The 24045-nt window shown below is 46.3% G+C and overlaps 1 protein-coding gene across 1 annotated transcript in view; it reads right to left on the reverse strand.

The window, feature by feature from the left end:
* Window positions 1–16174: 16174 nt before the first annotated feature.
* Window positions 16175–24045, reverse strand: part of ABCA8 (ATP binding cassette subfamily A member 8) — a 75102-nt gene continuing 67231 nt past the window's right edge. Inside the window, exons 32-39 of the mRNA XM_030296096.2 lie at window positions 22893–23053; window positions 21646–21721; window positions 21477–21571; window positions 20706–20825; window positions 20366–20506; window positions 18546–18625; window positions 16724–16779; window positions 16175–16592 (exon numbers count right to left, since the gene is read on the reverse strand). Coding sequence (XP_030151956.1) covers window positions 16494–16592; window positions 16724–16779; window positions 18546–18625; window positions 20366–20506; window positions 20706–20825; window positions 21477–21571; window positions 21646–21721; window positions 22893–23053 — 828 coding nt within the window. The 3' untranslated portion in view covers window positions 16175–16493. The remainder of the gene's footprint in view (window positions 16593–16723; window positions 16780–18545; window positions 18626–20365; window positions 20507–20705; window positions 20826–21476; window positions 21572–21645; window positions 21722–22892; window positions 23054–24045) is intronic.

Raw genomic sequence — 24045 nt, forward strand, 5'->3', positions numbered from 1 at the left:
GTGAACATTTGCTTGAGACACAAAGACAAACGAGCCATATCCACAACTTCAGTTGGGTTACACCCAGGCCGCACACGTTTCAAGGAGTCAGTGAAGTTCATTACTGAGAAAAAAATTCATGAGTGCCGCATATGGAAGAACATCGAACTGTCAAAGGTAGGTAGGGGGCAGTAGGCGCAGAGGATGATGGTACCAGGAAGGTTGGTCATCGACATTATAGAACAAAGAGTAGCAAACTGCAAATGAAATGCTTTTCCTTAAGGGATGTTCCAGTGAGCCTTGGGTGCATAACCCGAGGGCTTGAATAAGACCTACTCGTATCACGTCCTTCAGACCTTTAATTTTGTGCCTACGTTCCTCGGTAGTCGGATGGCCTGATAGGCCGTATTTTCTCATCCGCAAAGCAAACCGTTCTTAATTTTGAGGCAAAACGGGATGGTTGTTTTGTTCAGCCGCCCCATTTAGTGAGAGTGATGCAAATTTGGATTTGCAAGCTTCCAAATTGCCCACGTCAGCGGGAGATGTGGATTTACTTATCACCTCCGCACTGTGAAGCAAAATATTAACGAGAAGGCCAGACCTCTGATGTTGCTGGCTGCTGTTAATGACACATTTTTCCATAGCTGCACAGAGTCAACAACTTAATGGGAGACATCAAAAATATTTCATCTTTCCTGGGTGACCGCAACAGTAAATTGCCACATCAGCAGAGAGAGACGAACAGGATGTTCTCTGATTCCAGCCACAGGAATCAAAGCAGACGCCAGCTTCTTCCTTTCAAAGCGATTCAGAAGTTGAGGGTTGCCTGCCATTTTAGTCAGGTGTCAGAGGCCAAGTGGTTCATTTAATACTGTATTTTTTTTTCAACGTTTATTTTTATTTTTATTTTATTTTTTTGGGGGGGACAGAGAGAGACAGAGCATGAACGGGGGAGGGGGAGGGGCAGAGAGAGAGGGAGACACAGAATTGGAAACAGGCTCCAGGCTCCGAGCCATCAGCCCAGAGCCCGACGCGGGGCTCGAACTCACGGACCGCGAGATCGTGACCTGGCTGAAGTCGGACGCTTAACCGACTGCGCCACCCAGGCGCCCCATTTCATACTGTATTAAAATCATAATTGATTTCTGAACCCAATGAGACAGCTGTGGAATCTTGTGTTCTCGTTCCTCCTTCTCCTGAGCAAGCAGTTAATCATAAGCCAAATCTCAACTCTAACTGGATTCAAATTTTGACGGAGAATCTTAACCGTGGATTGCGTGCGTTGTAGGTATTTCCCGTACAACAAAGTATCAGGTGGTATTAGCTTAGAGACACAAAGGAGAAAGAATGTAAGTAGAAGAAAGAAGAAGAAGAAAATGAATAAAATTGGTATTTTAACTGTCTTATAATAATTAAAATAAGAGTATTTTATGGCAGCTGGGAGGTAACTTGTCGGGCAAAAGCTGGAGATAAAATTTAAGGCTGATCATATCTGGTAGTAAGATTATGTTACTTGACCTACCCCTGAATGTTTGGGGAATTTTTTTTAATGCAAGGCTATGAGTTCTCACACATACTTGTCTAAACAAAACATAACTTTTAAATGCAATTTTTTTCTTTTAATTTAGGTCGAGCATTCAAGAATTGTATTTCATAAGATAGCGTGTGATGAGATCCATACTCACCTTCAGTATTATGGCCAGTAAGGAGAGAGGTAGTGGACGGTGGAGGGTGGAGGGTGGAGGGTGGAGGGTGGAGGGGGGAGAGGCCCCCAGGAAGAACTATTAGCCCCTTCTTTGCTTCCACAACACGTGAGACACATTAATTATAGTAACGAAAGTATTTTATTGGAGTCATCTAGTTTTTTCCCATTTGCCCCATTCAGTTGAGCTTCTGGAGGGCAGAGGGTATGTCTTACTCACCTTCGTGTCTCCAAAATTTAGTATGTTAGTGGCACAATACAAATTAATTAAGTGAATGGTTGAAATATTGAAGAAGTAAGAGTATATGTACATCTAAGCATAAATAGAGCCACAATTTCAGTGAATAAGAAACTCATAAAAATTGCTCAATATATTATGAAGGCTTTAAAAAAATTTTTTTTAATGTTTATTTATTTTTGAGAGAGAGAGAGAGAGAATGAGGAGGGATGGACAGAGAGAGAGGGAGACACAGAATCTGAAGCAGGCTCCAGGCTCTGAGCTGTCAGCACAGAGCCTGATGTGGGGCTCGAACCCACAAACTGAGGGATCATGACCTGAGCTGGAGTCAGACAGTCAACGGACTGAGCCACCCAGGTGGCCCTACGAAGGCTTTTATTTATTTTTATTTTTTATCTTGAGAGAGAGCGTGCGTGCGCGCGCACACACACACACACACACACTCATGCACACAAGTCGGGGAGGGACAGAGTGAGGGAGAGAGAGAATCCTAAGTAGGCTCCATTCTCAGCAAAGAGACTGATACGGGGCTTGATCTCACAACCGTGAGATCATAACCTGAGCCGAAATCAAGAGTTGGATGCTTAACCAACTGAGCCACCTTAACGGTCCAACATGAAGACTTTTAAAATTGTGTTGTGATTTTGCAAAAAATAGCCAAAGTTGAATTTATACATTGTATAATGACTAAGGCTACTTCACGTGATGTGGTTTTCCATTTCCAGATTTGTTAAGAACCTCCTGAAATTGATTGATTGATTGATTGATTGATTTTTGAGAGAGACAGAGAGAGCACCAGAGAAGGAGGGGCAGAGAGAGAGAGGGAGAGAGAGAATCCCAAGCAGGCTTCATGCCATCAGCGCAGAGCCCGATGTGGGGCTCAAACTCATGAGCAGTGAGATCATGACCTGAGCCGAAACTAAGGGCCAGATACTTAGCCAACTGAGCCACCCAGCGACCCCTAATTCCAATCTATTTTTAAAATGTGATAATTGACATACTAACAAAAGTGACCATATTTGATGGAAATACCATGTCTGATATATGGTGTTTTTGTTTTGTTTTATTACTACAAACAGCTTTCAAATCTATTGCCACCGTTAACAGGAAACACTCATTACTGGTCTTCCCGGCTCATTTCTCTCCTGTCTGTACGTCCCAATAGATGCTCTGTTCAAATCTGTGTCCTTGCATTAGTTGTGTCCCCGAGGCATGAAGAATTCCAATAACAGGAAATTCCCTGAGAATTTGTGCTTTGGGAGGAAAAGGCAGCTGTAGACACATGGCAGAGAGTGTGAGCCACTGGGGACGCCAGGGCAAGAGACACTCACAGGCAAAGATGGGTAACGTGCCACATCAATATACCCAGCTTAGGAGGTGATGGGTCCTGAGTTGCTTCTTCAGAGAAATCAAGGCCGGAACATCCCCGAGAGATGGAGCCACCCTTGACAAAACAGGACTGATTTGGCTAACAGGAAGGAGAATCAAGCTGGGGAGAGAATTAATGACAAAGCTTAATGACTTCAGTGGGGAAGAATTTATCTCTAACGTCGCATAAACAACCTGCTCATATGGAGAACAGATGTGACTCCATTTAAGTACCAAATGAGGCAAAAAGCTCGCAGGAAGATGGAATCGGGACCGGCCTGTTCGAAATGCAGAATGAATCCAAATCCATCCCTGCCCCTCGGTCTTGTTTGCTCTCCCATTGCCCTCTTCTCTCTAATGTTCTGCAGCCACGTGGCCTGAACACTCCTGACCCCAAAAGAGGTTCTTGTGCGGGGCTTTTCTAGAAAATCATCTGCTCTTTGGCCTCAGGCTCCTGTTACTCTTGGTAGCTCGCTCACTGCTTCTTATACTCTTCTCTGATCTGCATTTTGGGGTAAGTTTCCTTTTTCCAATGTGCTTTTGGTAGCTTTTGTTTTTTTCAGGATTTCGTCACAGTTGCCGGTTTACCAGATGTCTCTCTTTTTCCATACTCACGTTTGGATGCCTTTACCTTTTGCAACTTTTTCATCATCTCTGCGGATTTGGAGTGGGAGGGAAGCATGTCGTCGTTTATCTCGAAACAGAAATCTTCCATTTAAGATTGAGATAGCAAGTATCAAGGGCACCAAGCATCGGCCTCCTCCCGTTCTCCCCTCCCCTCCAAACACACTCCCCACCTTCTAGTGTATTTCAGAAAGAGTGGGCATATGGCTCTACATAAAGACTTCACTGAACAGTTGGAGGAACTGACTGTTGAAAGTAGTGTGAGGCTATGTTGTCCTGTTCAAGCAAAACCTTGACTGCGTGTGTGTGTGTGAGGAGTGAGTTCAAGTTCTCCCAAGATGGGATATTGAAAACTGGATTTACTCTGCACCAAAATCTCAAGAAAAGGGATAAAATGCACTTGATTTTAGTTGATTTTTTGAAAGCTAATTTATGTAAGGGCCCCAATGGGTTGTTTTCATTCCAGCCTATTTTTCTGACTGTAAAAGGCACAAAAGTCAGACTCAGTTTTTCATGATATGACTACAGAGTTTCTCGGTTAGTTTCAAAGCAAAGCCGTAGCAGAAAGATTTTCCATTGCGGCTTTTAATGACTCCAAAGTGTGTGAAATTTTAGGTTTCTCTCTTGACCTTGAATAGCTGTCTCTTGGCAAACTATCCAAATTGTAGAATATCCCTTGTTTGAAGGAAGATCTTCATGTTTGGCTCAAAAATATACAGGCACTGCAAGTTTGGACTTGAGAAAAGAAGGCGGGAAAGCCCCAGAGTACGGCTTCAGTAGCAAGGTGGAATCCAATAAAATTTTGGGGGATTCTGGAAAGACTCAACTCTATTGTCACTGTGCCATCAAAGAGTGAATCGGAACCAGAACAAAGAGGTCATCAATCTTGTCAACATGCAGCAAATGACTTGAAATTTTGAGGACACTTCAAAAGCAACCAGCATAGTGGTTTACAACTACAACAGAGTCGATAGAACCCACCCCTCGCTGAGGTCCTTCGATCAGCGTGTTGGGAATTGTCAGTTCACCTAAGGAACCAACCACTGACAAGTTTTTATTATTCTTGTCTCTGTCATACGAAGACATACACAAATGTATTGACCTCGTACATTTTCTGAGATTATGAGCCTATGTATGGTGAATTTTTTTTGGTCTAGGAGGATATTTTATTTGGGTATGGAAGAAAATCTCATATGAAGCCCAAATATTCAAAATATTTAAATGGAAGATGGACAATAATTGATGAGTATCTAGAAAAGTACAGAGATCCTGGAGTAGTTGACAAACAACAACAACAAAACCACAAGAAAGAATAGATGAAGAAAGTTCTGTAACAAATCTAATGCTTTCTGTGCATCCTTGAGTGATGTTTCTCCTCTCCTGCTTTCACAGCTGCTGATTTTCCAGATGTTCTCTCCTATGAAGCTCTATCTTTTAAGGGATACGTGTTCGTTCCATGAAAAGTCAGTCTTTTCCTTTCCCTGAAGCATTACTTGCTCAGAGAAAGCCATTTTTCTAATCCTTCTGCAACCTTTCTTAAATTTAAGACATCTCTTCCAAACACTAAAATTGATAAAGGTTAAGCTTTGGTGGAAGGCAGAATTTGGCTGTCCACTATGGATGCCAAATGGACCAATCTTCCCTCTCAGTGCATTCAGTAAAATGCTCCTGCTTGAGTCTTTGAACCCAGGGGAACCAAGGTAAAGAACAGGGATAGTAGAGCGGTACCTGGAGGGCTCAGTCAGTTAAGCATCGACTCTTGGTTTGACTCAGGTCATGATCTCATGGTTCATGAGTTTGAACGTTGCGTCGGGTTCCGTGCTGCCAGTGCAGAGCCTGCTTGGGATTCTCTCTCTCGCTCTGTCCCTCCCTTGCTCACTCTCTCAAAATAAATAAATAAACTAAAAAGAAAAAGAAAGATAGGCACAGTAGAGACAGTCTTCCCGGAGGCAGTGCTGGGAGTCCAGCAGCAGTGACAACATCAAGAATTCAGTGGCTGTGACCATTGCTGTTGGCATCAGCCGTCTCGTGGTGATGGCGCTGGTAACGTGACCTTGAACCAGGTTGCCCCGAAATGGGATATTCTTTGTGTTTTGCTACCGCCTAACTTCTGGTTCCTGACTGCTTTCTGAGACTAGGTGTTTAGCGTTTCCGGCATTTTGGTGAGTTCATCAATATCTTTACAGTAAAGGATTTTACCGCCGCCAGATTTGACTTCTACTATGTCAGCCAAGGCTGCTTTGTAGTCTACAAAACGATTCTTTGAATGAAGTTTTGGCTTGTGTGAGTGGGACCCTTCTTGAATTGCTGTTGACGACACAAAGCTAGGTATGTACTTATCCACGAATCATTGTACAGATCAGTTAGCGATGGGAACACCTCTGGGCAAGAATGCCACGTTCACCATTGTTCTAGCAGGTACAGGAGCACTTCTCCAGGAGGCACATCTTCATAATTTGTTGTCTTCACCATCATTTTCACTTAAAATCATTGTTTTGAGCAATTTTATCCAGTTTTATACTTGTTTTCTGTGAAGGAGAATTATCTGATCTGTGAAGCTTTTATTGGAAGTAACTTACAGTCGCTCTTTGGCTTATGAAACAGGACAGATGAATTTCCACGTGCCTTCAAGCTCTCATATGCCACTGTCGACGCTTTGGACAGAAAACATAAAGTTTCTTAATAGAATGTCGTCATTATGGAAGTATTTTGTTACCTATCTACAAGGGCAATTTATTTTCCCCTTTGTTTTGTGGAATGTTCCAGGCTGATACAGCTCACTCTCCCAGAGGTCTTTTGCAGCTGCAGTATTTTCAAGTGTTCCTTTGTTGTGAAATCTGGCTGGCCAGATTAGATGAATTCCTTTGAGATACGGCTGCAGCCATTTTTAATGATGAAAAATCATTCTGTTTCCTTGTAAGCCCATTTGCAGAAATGGTGTATCATTTTATGTGTGCCTCCATTTTTATCCTTCTGTTTCCTTCTCCTACTGTGTATTTTCTTGGTATTCTGGGTTTTCTTGGTTGTTGTTCTAGCTTTTCTGTTCTTTTACCCTTGTCCTAGTAGTCTGATTGCATTTTGTTTAGTGTGAGCAATCTCAACTCCTTTTATCGGTGTGAGATGGTGGGAAAAATAAGTAATAATGCTTGAGAATATGATATTCAACAATGCAATCGTTTTCTTCTAAAAGTTTTGGACATTTAAGAGGCACATTCATTACACGGGTAACTAAAATCTGTTAAATACGGGCATTATGCCTCCTGCATCTGATATGAACTAAAATCTCAACAGCACATATAACTGACAAGGAATAACCTGTCTTTCAGAGTCTTTTAAAACCAAGTTCCCCTCTTTTTTTTTTTTTAATGTTTATTTATTTATTGAGAGACAGAAAGAGAGAGAGAGAATCCCAAGCAGGCTCCACGCTGTCAGTACAGAGCCCTACTCAGGGCTCAATCCCATGACCTTGGGATCATGACCTGAGCCAAAATCAAGAGTTGGACACTTAACCAGCTGAAGCCTGCTTCGGATCCTGTGTCTCCCTGTCTCTCTGCTCCTTCTCCACTCTCACTCTCTCTCTCTGTCTCAAAAATAAATGTTACCAAAAAATAAAAAATAAAAAAAAATCTTGTCTAATTTGAGGATACATCTGTCTACCAGGTTAAATATCTTTGAACCCCAGTGGAGGAGATAGAGTTTTAATATTCTGTTAGAACACTTCTCAACTTCTATTTTAATTCACAAATGTAATTAGATGCTCTGAGAAAAAAAAAATTAGCTAATTAACTTCATAGCATCAAAGGTCTAAATGTAACATGAATCCATGGGGAAGGGCAGACAGCCCAGATCCCCACCTGCTCAAATGACCTGTGACATTATTATTATTACTATTAACTGTATAATCACCTCTTACTGCAACCAGAAGGTACGGGAACAGTATCTGACCAAGCCCTTCTAAAATTCTTGCCCAGAAGTTTAGAGCATACAATTGAGCAGCATTTAATAAAAATAAAAACAAAAGCAGTGTTATTTTTGAAGTTCTGGTAGTCAGAGGTAGCTTGCAAAGTGGCTTTGAGTATGAAAATAATGTTAACATAGTTTTATCTTGAATGAAGATATTTGTGTTAATTGCTGTTTCTCACTAGTCTTTTTTTTTAATTTTTAAAAAAATGTTTATTCATTTTTGAGAGAGAGACAGAGCAGAGGCATGAGCAGGGGAAGGGCAGAGAGAAAGGGAGACACAGAATGTGAAGCAGGCTCCAGGCTCCGAGCTGTCAGCACAGAGCCCGACGTGGGGCTTGAACTCACGAACCGTGAGATCATGACCTGAGTCAAAGTTGGACGCTTAACCAACTGAGCCACCCAGGGCCCCAATCTTGTACTTGAGAATCTTCAGAGGAAATAAAGGAAATGGCCATTTATAAGGGGATCTACAGAGTCCCCAACAAGCACAGAGTCAATGTGTCACTGCTTAGACAGCTATCACAAAACGCCCAGCTGCTGCAGTTGGCAGGCAGAAAATACATTGAATGGCCACAGACCATGGCCATGGCCATGATACAAAAAATGGTCAAAAGGACCTTGGGTTCAGGGCTCAGGTCTGAAAAAAGTGGCTCTCAGAACTTTTTTGGTCTCCCCTTCTCGATTGCCCTCCTTTAATTCTCTAGGCACCAAAACAATTATCTTACAGGTTATTGGGCTTGGTCTTCTCCAAATTGGAATGGCACCTGGATGAGTCACCTTCATGACTCCCTACCACTCCACCTGCTTTTTATCCTCCCCCTTGAAACTTGGCATAGACCTACCTCCTCATCCATTAGGACCTCACCTCAAGGAAACCTTGAAGTTTTCTTTGCTTCCAACTTTAAACTCACTACCAGGAAGGCCCAAGAGTCAGTTACCCTCCTATGCTACCATTTTGGTTTTCAGTAATGTTTGCATGGCATCTGTCGGATTCTGTTTGCATTCTAGATACACTGGAATGGGGGCTTTGGAACCAGAAAAACTTGGGTCCAAATTCCAGCTCTACCAAATCGTGTGATTATAGGTGATTTACTCCCACTGCCAATCAGTTTCCTTACTGTAAAACGGTAATAATCAGCCTCTTAAGATTGTAGCCCGAAACAAACAAACAAAACAAAACAAAACAAAAAAGAAAGAAAAGGTTGTAGCCTGAATGTCTGGCATAGGAAAGATGATTAATTAATATAAATCCTCTTTCTTCCCTTTCCTGATGGTATTTTACTTATTTTGTTTTTCCTATAAGTGTGTCAGTCGGTGTTTGGCACATAAGGAGCTCATAAGTATCCAGCATTGGAGACATGACTCAGACGTCTCTATGAGAATAGATTGTACGTCGTGTATTTTTCATCTTGACAGAAGCAAACCACTCATCTCAACTTTGATCTATTTTCCTGGCCAGTAATTTTGTAATTTTCATTTGTTATTCAATTTTCAAGTGGTTTGGGTCTCAGAAGCTCACAGGTCATAAATAACGAAAAGAATCAGTGACTATTGCTCAAATGTCCATAGCCCTTGGGTCCAGCAACGTTCAGGTTATTTTCAGCCACATATCTTATTCTGAAGTAGGAACACTTTGTCTCCAATAATCTTTCTCTTCCTCTCTCAGATATTCTCTGCTCTTGGAGTACTCATCTGACATTTACTGAGCATCCACTATGTATCAGGAACTGGGGATACCACGACAAACGAGACGTGGCCCTTCCCCTTTGTCAGGGAGCAAAATAAACTACCCCAAAATATGCCTTTGTAATATAGGGATTATTTTGAGCTGCTCATTTTTAAGAAAGAGCTGACACAGAAAAATCTCTGAAAACTAAGAAGTTAGCCTTTTGTAAGGGAAATTTACATTCATAAGGGACATTTCCATGTGTAAGGGTGTCTCCCTTGCTGTACCAGGAAGGTACTCTAAATCTATAGAAACTGTTGTCGGTGGAGAAGACATGGGCTTAAAGCTACACAACTCCAACCTTCTTTACTGTGCTTTTCCTGAAAATCTCCCATACCTGGCTCTCCCTCACCACCCAACATCTTTTGTTTTTAGCTGGAAATGGCACTTAAGGTGATGGTTTGGGCCATTTCAGGGAGTTACTCAGTTTTTCTGGGTATTTCTCTCTCTCTCTCTCTTTAATATAAGAGATACAGATGTTATGTTTATTTTTCTCCCATGAATCTGTCTTTTTATTACAGAGGGATCTCAGCCAAGAACCTAGAAAGGTAGAGGAAAAATTATTTTTCTTCCCCCACACCTCAAAAAGTGATAGTTTGATGGAAAAAAAAGTTGTGACCGATGATTGCATTTCACAGTAGTAAATGCTAGAACAGAGAAATGGGACCTCTATTTAGTTAACGAACCCAATAATTGTTTAGTGGTGGCTTATTATGGTATAAGCACGGTTCCAGTCCACGGGGAAACAAGGGTTAACAAGACAGATAAGATGCCTACACTTACGCAGATTGTCTTTAATTGGTGGGAGGAGGGTAGGGAGGAAGGGTGCGGGTCATCTACAGATAAATAAATAAGCTACCTAATTTCTGAAGAATAGAGCAGGGCAAGTAGTGAGAGTGACTGGGAGCTACTTTAGATTGGGTGGTCAGGGTGATATTTTAGAAGAGGAGACATTTGAGCTGAGGCCCGAAGGACAGTCATGAGCCAAGCAGGTGAATGTCTGGGGGAAGGAAGTTTTGGCAGAGGAAAAAGTAGATGCAAAGGTCCTGAGGTAGGAACAATTGTTGGGGGAGCAGAATTCTTGTCCCTTCAAAGGTGTTTATAGCCAGAGTAAGAATCGAACCGACACGAGGCAGAGTATGAGGAGAAAATGGAATTTAATAGGCAAACGTACAGGGAATCCACATAGACACGGAAATTCCAAAGACAGGCCAGCAAAATGAGGTATATAGGTCATTTTGAACTGGGGAGAAGGTGGGTAGGGGTCTGGGACTTTGGAGGAAAGAAATGCACCTCACAGGACAATAAGAAGACCAGATGTTTGGTAATTAGACATTTGTCCTGCCAAACAGATGGGTCACTCAGATGAAATTTATCTCTGTTAATAACCCTTGTTCTTGGAAAGACCCCCAGTTTAGATTCCGTGTGGTTAAGGGGAGACAAAATTTCTCTTGAGCCCATGGGGACGCAAGCGCCTCCAGTTCAAAACAATCCACATTCTGATGTGGCCCATTCGGGGAAGAGGGCACATCTGTCCCGAGCCCCACTGTAATCTCGATGTGTATATGGAACAGAAAATCTCCATGTGGCTGGAGTCTCAGAGTGGTGGGCAGAGGCCACGTCATATGAGGATCTGTAGGTCTGAATGGGGAGTCTGAATTTTATTTGAGTGCGGTGGTGGGTTATAAAAGATGGGGACACGATAGAATTTGTAGCCACTGTGCAGAAAATGAGATATGGGATGCAAGGCCAGATGCGGGAACGACAACCGGAGGCCGATGCAGAACGCTGGGCGAGAGGCAATGGCAGCTCGTGCAGCGGGTGTAGCAGCACAAGGAAAGAAGAGGATGGACTGGGGTGCAATTTGGGGCTAGAGTCAATAGAACCACCAGCTCAACGGACCCGAAGGAGGACACAGAGCAGTCAAGGGTGGCCCTCTAGGTTGGCAACTGGGATGTTGCTACTATTGAGATGGAGAAGTCCAAGGGAAATGCTAGGAGTTCTGTTTTGGACACATTTTGAGTTTCCAACTGGACACTCAACTCGTTCGTACGTTTATAAGTTCTCAAAGGAAAGGTGTGGGTGGAGACATTGGAGCGTTTCATTGCATTTGATAGACTGGATTCCAACATCGACTCCACTCTCCTTCCTGGGCACATTCCAGTATCGTAAAGGCTGGAGATCTAAACTGCTATGGCCCCTTGACCTTCCCTTCAGGGCCACCCTGACCAGTGCAGGGAGTCCGATTTCAACTAATTAGGACAATAAGAAATTTGGGCCATTTGTATGCTCTGTCCTCATGAGTTCTCTGACAACACAGCAGCATCGACCTATTTAGAATCCGGGTACAAGCTACCTCTCTCAACCTCCAAAGCGAGACTGAGATCACTCGGGCTTCCACGGGTTAAGACCTCAACTTTAGAGTCTCTATTTAATTGAGGTCTCGTGTATTTCTTTTCTTGGATGTGAAGAGTAGGATGAAGACATGAATTGTAAATCACTGGAAAAACAAGGACATTTTGGAATTTATAAGAAGAATACGAAGGTTCCACCCCTTCAAAATGTTGCCATTTCCTGTGTGTGATGTGATGATTCTGCATTAGTCTATCCCTCCAACCCTTTCACAGCTGTGTGCGTTCTGCATGGGTCAAGTAGACAAAGGATGTCTCCTGAGACACTTGGTTCCCACCATGTTCAAGTCGTCATCTATTTTTCCTGACGCCTTTATCATTTGTTGCTCAACATAATGTATCACTTGACCTCTCTGGGATCTTGGAAGACTGTACATTTTTTTTTTTTAATAGTGGGAAAAACCCCCCCCCCCCCCAGTTTTACTTCAACATCTCAGGAAAGGCTTTGAAAGTGGCATAGATCTGAGGCACCTGGGTGGCTCAGTCAGTTAAGCGTCTGACATTGGCCCAGGTCATGATCTCACAGTATGTGAGTTCGAGCCCCGCATTGGACCGTCCGTCTGCTGTCGGCACGGAGCCTGCCTCAGATCCTCTGTCCTCCTCTCTCTCTGCCCCTCTCCTGCTTGCGCTGTTTCTCTCTCTCAAAATAAACAAACAAACTTAAAGGAAAACAGGTGCGGAAAACCCTGCAGATCACTAGAGGAGGCGTGGATGCAGGAAAAAATATATATATATATTTTTTTCAACGTTTATTTATTTTGGGACAGAGAGAGACAGAGCATGAATGGGGGAGGGGCAGAGAGAGAGGGAGACACAGAATCGGAAACAGGCTCCAGGCTCTGAGCCATCAGCCCAGAGCCTGATGCGGGGCTCGAACTCATGGACCGCGAGATCGTGACCTGGCTGAAGTCGGACGCTTAACCGGCTGCGCCACCCAGGCGCCCCAGGAAAATATATTAAATAAATAAATAAGTAGGCATAGACCTGGATAGAAGGAGAGGAAACCAACAAGTGAGCAGGAAAGCAATCAAGCATGAAAACTGGACTAAGACAGAGCCTGGGGCAGGGAGCCATGTCCCCTCGACTTCGTACATCTGATTGGAAAATAGCGATATTGGTCCATTAGCTGGGGTATTGTTTCCACCATGCCAATCAATTTCCTTGAACTGAATGTTTCTCCCTTGAATATGATTTCGTAGGATCTCTACACAACCAAAAGAGAGGCAAAAAACCCAAACCCCCCCAAAGCCAAACCAAAGGAGGTTAGAAGACTATTACAGGATACTAATGAGATTAGAAAAAGGATGGGTAGGGTAAGACTGACCATAAGAAACAAAGAGATTTATTTTTAGCACAGCAATGCTCCGTGTCCTCCGGGGCCTGCGGATGTAAGGGGCTGTTCCAGGTTGGGGGTAAAATGCGCAGAGCTAGTCTGTGACTTTAGGTTCCCTCGATGGCCTCCGAAATGTCAACATCTGCCACGTGGTCATCAGACCCTTCACAGTTCACCAGGCGCCGGGCAGCACCCTGCTGGCGATACTTTGGGTTTCCTCTGCAGATGCACCAGGGGAAGCCAACGCCACACGTGGGTCCCACATGAAGCCACGTGAAGAGCAGGCAGGCTTTTCCTGGCAGAATCCGAAGCAGAGTCCAGGCTCCCAGCTGTCAGCGCAGACAAGAGCCCGACGCGGGGCTCGAACCCACGAACCGCGAGATCATGCCCCGAGCGGATGGCGGACGCTTAACTGACTGAGCCTCCCCCGCACCAGGCGCCCCTGCGTTACTCCTCCGGGCTGCAGCGCGAAGTCCTCCGTGCCAAGAAGTCTGTTCAGGGATTATTTACAGACGCCTCGGCTGGCCCTTAGGAAACGAGGTGACACAGGACCAGGCTGATGTGCCCGGGAGAACCGAGGGGACAAAAACAAGAGGGAGCCCCCTGGAGCGCACCGGATGCTGGTCACAGCCAGCAGCTCGGGACTGTTGTTGACTTTTGGTGCTCACGGCAACCCTCGGAGGCGGGCTCTGCTGTCTCGAAGCGAGGGGCGCGCGGACAGTAAATGGTAGACCCCACATTGAACTTAGGCCAAGCTCCAGACTAGTGGTCTGGACGCGCAGCAACGGGTTGCTGAAGGCAGGCGCGGAGTTGCGTTCACCCAGTGGCTCCCAGCCGTGGCTCTGTAGACTCTAAGCGGAGGGTGGGAGAGGGCCCAGCGAGGCCGAAGAAGTAACCGGAGACAGCGGTGGAGGCGGTTGGTTGGGGGACCTTACGTACCAGGCGTCCAGGAGTGGGGACCGGATCCCCCCTGCATGCGGGGCTCCACACGCAGCAGGTGGACAGAGTAGCAACCGGCCTGGTGACAACCCGTAGCCTCTCCCCTTTCTCGCACGGCCAGCGGTCCAAGGAGACCCGGGCCTGTCACGTGGACCTTCATGGTTACAAAGGACGCGCTCCAGGTTGGCCGCCCCCAGAGCCCCTGACCCCGAACGCTGAGCAGCACGTTTTCTTTACGTTATCTTGCTTGATGGGAATACAGAGGGGGAATGCGAGCCCTGCCTTCTCAAGACAGTGACTGGCAGGGGATTTGGGGTGTGTTTGCACCGACCGGCCTTCCGGCACATCCCGCGCACCAGAACAAGATGAACAAACGGACCTGGGGAAGGGAGGGGAGGGGGTGCCGCCTGGAACAGAACTTCCCGGGCTGCTAAAAAGGATCTGAGTCTGGGAGGGTCAGGGCTTCCCGAGGGAAGAAAAGATAAGGCAGAGAGAACTAGCAGGGAAATCTGCTCGGGGAAGCCTCTCCACAGCTCAGAAAAATCTTGTTTAACTACATGTTATGCATGGTAGCCATACCCGGATTTTAATTTTTTTTAACGCTTATTCATTTTTGAGACAGAGAGAGACAGAGCAAGCGTGGGGGAGGGGCAGAGAGAGAGGGAGACACAGAATCCGAAGCAGGCTCCGGGCTCTGAGCCATCAGTACAGAGCTCAACGCGGGGCTCGAACCCACGGACCGCGAGATCGTGACCTGAGCTGAAGTCGGACGCTCAACCGACTGAGCCACCCAGGCGCCCCACCATACCCGGGATTTTTAAAAAAGATTGTTCTAGGAGATGTTTGCCACCACCGTTTACTTCCTTAACCACGGTGTGTTTTTTCTTTCTTTGCATTTAGCAACACGTTGATTATAGCACACCAGCTCTTACATTAGAATTTTTTTTCAATTTGATTTCAATGAATTTGTAAATAAGCCACTTAGTCAAGAAAGAGACACGCGAGAATCCTTGAAGTAGAAAACATATTTCAGGGCACCTGGGTGGCTCAGTCACTTGATCGTCCGACTTCGGCTCAGGTCATGATCTCACGGTTGGTGACTTCGAGCCCTGCGTCGGGCTCGCTGCCGACAGCCTGCTTCGGATCCTCTGTCCCTTTCTCTCTCTGCCCCTCCCTTGCTCGTGCTCTCTCTCTCAAAAAATAAATTAATTAATTAAAAAAATTCAAAACGGCACATATGAGATTTATTTTATATTTTCCACCAACTTGGTCATTTATCAACTTTCTTAGACCAGGCGGCAAATATCCACGAACGATCCGTGGCAAAACGGGCAACTCTGAAGCCTCGATTTTAAATTTTTTTTTTTTTCAACGTTTTTTATTTATTTTTGGGACAGAGAGAGACAGAGCATGAACGGGGGAGGGGCAGAGAGAGAGGGAGACACAGAATCGGAAACAGGCTCCAGGCTCTGAGCCATCAGCCCAGAGCCCGACGCGGGGCTCGAACTCCCGGACCGCGAGATCGTGACCTGGCTGAAGTCGGACGCGTAACCGACTGCGCCACCCAGGCGCCCCAAGCCTCGATTTTAAAATACAGTGAAAACGGGACTTCAATGGTTTACCGGGATTTAAAAAGTTCAGTAAACTGCTAATCACAAGTACGTGTGTATGCTACTCATAGCATTACCAGTGGATGTGTTTTCAAATATATTGGTATCAGATATTAGAACGAATGATGCCGTCATATTTTTAGCCATAAGAATATACAAAAAAAAATCTATTTCGAAGAGTATGACACCTTTGACATGGTCACTTAAATTCTTATTAAAATATCAGCTTCACAAAGTCTACGTGAGAGGGTATTTTAAGGTTTTGATAAACAAACAAACAATTGAACCCAATGTGTTTATTGTACTCAGAAAATGAAACAGTCTCGTAAGAGTGAGTTTGCTTATTCAGTATCATGCAGAAATAGGGAATCAGGGCCACCTGCAGAGACACAGAGGCTGTGACCAGGAGGCGGGCTCAGCCATGTGCCTCTGTCCACGCGGTCACTGCAATTGCCCAGCGCTCGCTCCTTCTCTCCACCACAGGAAGAATCATGTTGTGTTTACAATATAGTTTCTAGAAATCTGACATTGAAGCTATAAAAATAAATGTCTCAAAAAAACACAACTGCAGGCTTGAAAGGAAATAGAGGTTTTGGCGCGTCAAGGGTCCTCCTGGGGGAGGAGCTTCCATCTAACTGAGGGGTCAAGTTCTTCGTCAAAGTCGTCCAGCTCCTGCTCCTTGGAGAGCTCCAGGAACACCTGAGAGGGGCAAGAAATGGAGAGACGGGGAGGTCACGCTGCCTCCCGCAGCTCCGAGCGAGTGCAAAGCACGGGCACAGCTTGTACACTTCTGTCCCACGGATGGAACAAAGTCCCTAAAACGGACCCACCTGCTCCAGGGTGGACTGCGAGAGGCTGTACTCCTCCAGGTCGAAGCTCTGTTTAACTGCAGAAAGATGGGTGCACGTGAGGAGTTCATAGATACATATTTTAATGTTTACTTATTTTGGAGAGAAACAGAGAGACAGAGTCTGAGCAGGGGAGGGGCAGAGAGAGAGAGGGAGCCACAGAATCCGAAGCAGGCTCCAGGCTCCGAGCCGTCCGCACAGAGCCCGACGCGGGGCTCGTACTCACGAGCTGCGAGATCATGACCTGAGCTGAAGTTGATCACTTAACCGACTGAGCCACCCAAGGCGCCCCAGGAGTTCATATATTTTTATATCCGGACAGTTCAGCATCCAGTACAAACAACAACTTTTAAAAACTTGTTGAATAAAAAAGTTTCAATGACAATGTTCCTAGTTTAAGGATCGCATTCAGTTAAAAATACGCCAATGCCGGGGCGCCTGGATGGCTCAGTCGGCTGAGCGTCCGACTTCAGCTCAGGTCACGATCTGGTGGCTCGTGGGTTCGAGCCCCGCGTCGGGCTCTGTGCCGACAGCTCAGAACCTGGAGCCTGCTTCGGATTCTGTGTCTCCCTCTCTCTCTCCGCTCCTCCCCCGCTCGCACTCTCTCTCTCTCAAAAATAAACATTAAAAAAAAAAATTAAAAATAAAATACACCAATGCATTCACTTGGGTCTGGGGAGAAAAGTGCTCACGCAATGCTCATTTAGCACAGTGTTCGCAATTGTCTGTTTAATGGAGGAAACGGTGCTGCAAAGGCCTCCTTCCCTGTGTGTGATCCAAGGCTTTTGCACACTCAGCACAGGAAGAAGTGGAAGGAAGACACATTTGGCAAAGGGAAGCATCAGAAGATGATATGGAAAGATGTTTGAGGGTTTCTGGGGAGCAGATATCTTTTGTGGGCCTCTCTCTCCAGTGACAGCTTGCGCCTAATTGAGTTGAAAACCCTTGTCCTTAACCAAAATGGGACTAGTCCCAGCCCCGATGGGAGGGCAGTAGACTGGAAATAGGTCACCAGCAGAACCTCCAGGCCAGTACTGGCCACAGTGTCGATCGGGAAGTGACTGCACGAACACATGGTCCAGAGAGTTGGGGTCCTCAGCTCGGAGAATGGAAAGGGGTCACTGCCGTGACCATGGATGTTATCGGCAGGAGTAAAAAAAGTCTTCTCGAACCAGGAGCCTTAAATGTCTTCCCTAGGGAAGGTGGCAAGCCAGCAGAAAGATCACTGAGCCGTGACAATGGAAAGAGCGGAGGGAGGGAGTTGCGGCTAGCACAGTTCAGAGAAGCAGAGCTAATGAGCTCTGATGGCAAGAAAAACATGGGGCGTGGTCACTTTCGAAGTGCAACAGACAAGGGAAGATTGTTCTAATGACCAGACAGGAGCCAGTTTCTTAATACCCAGCCTAAGGCAATAAAATAAGATGTAAGTCCATATAAAAATTGAATTGTAAATATGCATGCATCAATGTTCCCAAAGAAAACATCCTCCTTGAATGCATACACAACTGGATTTTGCCTTAGGTTGTTCCTGTGTGTGTGTGTGTGTGTGTGTGTATACACACACAGAAAAACCCCACCAAAGGTAAAATCACTCCCATTAACCCCCTGCCCCTCCTCCAACACCCAACACACAGAGAATCTGTCCACCTCTTTGATCCCGTGCCCATAAGATTCAACTGGAGATTTGAACTTTGAAAACGAACACCTTAGGTCACATTCCGTTCTTGTCGTGCCGATGGATTCATCTAGGATTTGGAATTACCTGCTTTCCAGGGGATCTTATTTCAAAGTGTATCGCTCTTACCCTTCTCTAACATGAAGAAAGCTCGTGCCAAAGGTCGAACATCTTCCACTGGCACTTTATAGACCATCACCGAAGAGAACCTGGGGGGAGAGGGGCGGGGCTGAGGCCGGTACCACCTGCGCAGGTGCAAGCTGGCTGCGACCCTCTCTCCGGTCGCTGTCCTCCTAAGAGTCAGTTTGGGCCAGCGAAATGCCCAGGCTGAGGCCGTCCACAAGGACAACTGGGACGCAGGAGGGGATCGTGCCCTTGGCTTCTGGGATGAAGAGGTGCAGTGCAGGTAAAAGGTGGACATGTGCCAGAGTCACCTGTCACCTTATCTTTTCAGCTGAACACTGGCTCCTCAAACATCACCTTCCAGCCAGGGACTGACGCCTGGTAGTTGCTTGACATCATCCAATTCACGTGGGGACTCTGGGTCTTTTCTCCAGAGAGCTCATCTCTCTCTGACCTTGCCCCATGCTCTCCTAATTTGGGATAATATAATTGAATCCTGAATATAAAGCTGAAAATATAATTGAAATTGAATTGAATCGCATTTTTTAAAAATAATTTGTTTTTCAGACGAACACTTGTCTTTTTACCATTTGAAAATCAGGAGGATTTAGATTTCATTTTGTTAAGATACTATTTGCGCGGGGCACCTGGGTGGCTCAGTCGGTTGAGCGTCCGACCTCGGCTCAGGGCATGATCTCACGGTTCGCGAGTTCGAGCCCTGCGTGGGGCTCTGTGCTGACAGCTCGGAGCCTGGAGCCTGCTTCGGATTCTGTGTCTCCCTCTCTCTCTCTCTCTCAAAATAAATATTTAAAAATTTTTAATTTTTAATAGCTAATGCTATTAGCTCGCTTTATGGGGCAATCGTTCTCATCTATTCTCATTCCTTGTGACCTTATGACCTATTTCTATTCAGTCGTGGGCTGCACACAAGGTACAGCATTGCTGTGATACTTATACTCCACGTAGAAATAGTATTTTCCCACCGTATTGTTGTGACTTATCACCCTTTCCTGTTTTCTCCCCCAACTCCTAAATCATCTGTCTTCTGTCATCAAGTCTAGCTGATAAAAATGCCCCTAAAGTTAATCTCTTGATTTTTACTGTATTATGCTCCTGAGAACTGTGCCTTTACTAGACTGTTTATAAAATAGATTTGAAGTGAAATAATTAGGTTTATATTCTTGTGCCACTTGTTAGCTGTCATGTGACCTCACTTACCAGTTTCCTATTCTTTTTTTTTTTTAATGTGCATTTATTTTTGAAAGACAGAGAGAGAGAGAGAGAGAGAGAGAGAGAGAGAAAGCAGGGGAGGGGCAGAGACAGAGGGAGACACAGAATCCGAAGCAGGCTCCAGGCTCCAAGCTGTCAGCGCAAAACCCGACATGGGGCTCGAACCCATGGACGGTGAGATCATGAGCCGAGTTGAAGTCGGATGCTTAACCCTGAGCCACCCAGGCGCCCCTCAGTTTCCTATTCTTAAAGGTAACAATCAATTCCACTCATTAAGGTCCTTGTAGTGGCCAGACTCTCACAATGCTCTTTTGAAACCATCCCAGGAAAAATGGAAAAACGGTGTCTTCCTGGGCAAGTCTCGGGGAGGATGAAATAGAATAACGCAAGAACAGGACAGTACCGGGCACTTAGCACTTAGTCCCTCTGATTTTACACCAGCTCTTCTCTTCTCCAATTTAGGTTCTTGGGTGTCCAGCAAATAACTTCTTTGAGGTTTCCTTTGGGGCTCACTGTGGACTCCGAGGGCCATAAATCAATGAAACCGCAAGGAAAAGTTTGGTATCAGATCGAAACGAGCAAGCGCCCAGCTTTACCTTTCCTGCCGAGCAGCCTGGGGGAAAACCCTCAGGATTTCGCGGTGGAGGCTTTCCCTTTGCTCGAGGGCCTTCACTTTCATCTCCAGCAGGTAATTCTTGCCAAATTTGCTCTTCAGGTGCTGGATGGAACCGATACACCTGGAGGTGGGAGGAGGATGAGGTCGTAAGAGACAGGGGAACGGGACAGAAAACACCACGCTTGAGACCCTTGGTGTCCAAAGGACCTCACTGGTGGACCCAGATGCAGCAGCTACAGCCGCACGGAGACCTCCCTCTGTCCACAGACTCCTCCGGCCGTGCACCTGGGCGCCCAGTGCGGGTGTAGACGGGCACCCACCTCAGCCTTCCGGACACCATGATGGCCACGCGGTCACACACGGCCTCCGCCTCTGCCATGTAGTGGGTCGTCAGGAGGGCGCCTCTCTCCGTGTTCTTAAAGGTGGCCCGGATTGCCTGCCTGAATCGTCAAAGGACCATGTGCAATTGCGAAAGGCTTCTCGTTAATCGTAAGTGGGCAGAGAGAAGAATTTGTAACTGGCACGAAGGTTGAGTCATTTGCAAAAAAGAGCTTAAGCAAGGGAGGGACCCGTACGGGGGGGTGGTGGGGAGGCAGGTGGGAGGAGGGGAGGGGGGAGCCAGGCGTTGGAAGAGGAGCGGGCACAGAATACCGTGTCGATCACGAGGTGGCACTGAAAGAGAAATGCTGAGCAGGAGACTGGGTACGAAAAGGCTGCGCGAAGGAGCAGGGAGAATCCAGCAACAGAGGTGTCACAGCCTCGTAGGAGAAAATAGATTCCTAAGAAATATACAAGGTGACACGGAGGACCCGATCCCACCTCGACAACCTAATACTGGGCCCTCGCTCTAAAACACCAGCCTGGCATGGTTATCACCGCGGCGATCAATGATGCCTCCTCTTTCTTCAGTGATGGGACTATCATCGGGGAGAGGTTTCCTTTTTGGTTTGCCAAATATCGGTGGCCCTAACGATCCTGAGAGGTGTCTCCTTTAAGAGACAGTTTAAGGGGCCATTCTTACAGCAGGAAAGCAATTCACAGATTTCCTACGGGGCACTGGAGCTGGCCCCGACGGGGTCGTGCCCCCTCACCACATGTGCTGCTGCCCCTCGGGGTCCATCCCCGTGGACGGCTCGTCCAGAAGCACCACCGATGGGTTTCCCAGGATGCTCAGCGCGAAGCACAGCTGGAACGAGAGGAACAGCGTGTCTGGGGCCGACATGTGGGGTGTGCAGAGGAACGCTGAGCCCCCCCTCTTACCTTCCTCTTTATTCCCTCGGATAAGGTCCTCACGGGCAGCTTCAGCTGGTCCTGAAGCTTGAGTGCATCCACCAGCCTGAAGGAGGGAAACACGATGGGGCATCACAGTGAGGAAGTTGGAAGGAGGGCACACCCACAGCCCAAGGATGCAGAGCGGAGCTCAGAAATGCGGTTCTGAAAATAGATGCCAGGCGATCTTTTTTTTTTTTTTAATTTTTTAAAAATGTTTTAATTTATTTCTGAGAGAGAAAGAGAGGCCCAGAGTGTGAGCAGGGGGAGGAGCAGAGAGAGAGGGAGACACGGAATCCGAAGCAGGCTCCAGGCTCTGAGCCATCAGCACAGAGCCCGACGCGGGGCTTGAACTCACAGACCGCGAGATCATGACCTGAGCCGAAGTCGGATGCCCAACCGACTCGGCCACTCAGGCGGCCCTACGTGCCAGGCATTTTTAAACTGGTTGGTCTGATCCCCTCAGAGAGATAGTTTTCTCTTTTAAAAGAATAGAAGCACATTTCATGATTTCTAAATAGTTGTGCCAAAATAAATACTTTATACTGAATTGTACTTATATTTTGCTTTTTAAAAAATATTTATTAAAAAAAATTTTTTTAATGTTTGTCTATTTTTGAGAGAGACAGAATGCGAGTGGGTTGGGGCAGAGAGAGCGAGGCACAGAATCCGAAGCAGGGTCCCGGCTCCGAGCTGTCAGCACAGAGCCTGATGCGGGGCTCGAACCCACGAGCTGGGAGATCATCACCTGAGCTGAAGTCGGACGCTCAACCAACTGAGCCACCCAGGCGCCCCCAAAAAATGTTTATTTATTTTTGAGAGAGAGAGAGAAAGAGAGAGAAGCCTAAGCAGGATCCGTGCTGTCAGCAGAGTCTGATACAAGGCTCGAACTCACGAACCGCGAGATAATGATCTGAGCCGAAGTTGGGCGCTTAACTGAGGCAGGTGCCCTATGCTTAATTTTAGTATTTTTGGTAACTTTCACTGATGGTTACTTTTTAATTTTCATATTCAGTATGAGAGGAAAATGAACACTTTGAAATACAGGCAACGGGTTTCTAGTGGGGAATCTACCCAGTGTGGTCTGGGTCAGGGGTTGATCACTCGCTCTCCCTCTCACTCTCCCTCTCTCTCTCTTCCTCTCGAGAGAGGAGTCTTCCGTCCAGAATGACAGTGAAGCTCGTCACTCCCAAATGTCCCGCGCCCTCAGGCATAGAACACCTGTGGCTCCCGTCTACCTTGTGATGGTGACTGCCGCATCGGCTTTCCTGAGCCCTTTCACAGCAGCGAACACCTCCAAGTGCTCCTTCGTGGTCAGGTTGGGCCACAGCACGTTCTCCTGAGGACAGTACCCTAGGAAACCCAGGGAGTCCTCTTCACGGCTCCCTTTTAGTAGCACCTGCAGAGGAAAGTTCATGCTCAGAGCCTGCCCTCTGGGTTTGTCTTTCTCTTTCTCTTTCAAACCTAGAAAAACTAGAGACTCTCTAAGTCCTAATCGGGTTGACCAATCTGTCCTCAATCTGCATTGAAGAAAGGTCGTCAGAGAGCAAGCCCATGAAAACAAGTGAGTGCCCCACCTAACCGAAGCCGAAAAATCAAAAGTCTCACCAACGGGACCGTCTTGCCATCGTGGCCAACAGTTTATATACAATTTCCTCGTCGCAGTCAGGAAGAAAGTATATGAATTGGTGAATTTAATTACTCACTATTGGATCCGTGATCCAATGGTTTTTGAGAGCCACCCATGTAACAGCCAGCACCCCTCTTATTTTGGGGGTTTTCCTTCTACCAAGTGAATCGGGCAATAAAGAAGTAGCAAAATGAATGGATGGAATACAGGCAGCTCGTAAGGGGTACCGTAGTGGGAGCAGTCCGGAAGCTGGGTTGGGGAATACCAGCGGAGATGAGTAGGTAGGGTCATCAGAGAAAGCCCGTCTGCTGAGGGGCCATTGTGGGGGGAGGGCAAGAGGGCATCTGCCATGGAAAAGCCCAGAGAAAAGGAATCTGGAGCAGAGGAAAGAGCCAGAGCAAAGCCCTGCGCCGTAATGAAGCTTGATATGTTCTTCGACCCTAGACAAAGCTGGGAGCCTGGGGCCGAGTGAGAAAGGAAAGAAAGGCGAATGGAGAAGGAACATGATAATCGGTCCCTGCAGCTGCCAGCAGGTGGGGGGTCCGGGGTGGGGGTGGGGGGGGTCCTTCAGCCTTAGTGCAGTAAGAGGTTGTTGAAAATATTTAAGTAGGACAATGACATGGTTTATAAAGATCACACTGGCTGATCTGATGACAGCTAGTTTCATGACACCCAAATAGCTGACTTTGTAACTCAGATCTTACTTTAAAAAAAAAATGCTTAGTATGTTTTATTCTCAGGATTTTATTTTATTATACTTT

Source organism: Lynx canadensis, chromosome E1 (assembly GCF_007474595.2).
Source record: "Lynx canadensis isolate LIC74 chromosome E1, mLynCan4.pri.v2, whole genome shotgun sequence".
Taxonomy (NCBI): Eukaryota; Metazoa; Chordata; class Mammalia; order Carnivora; family Felidae; genus Lynx; species Lynx canadensis.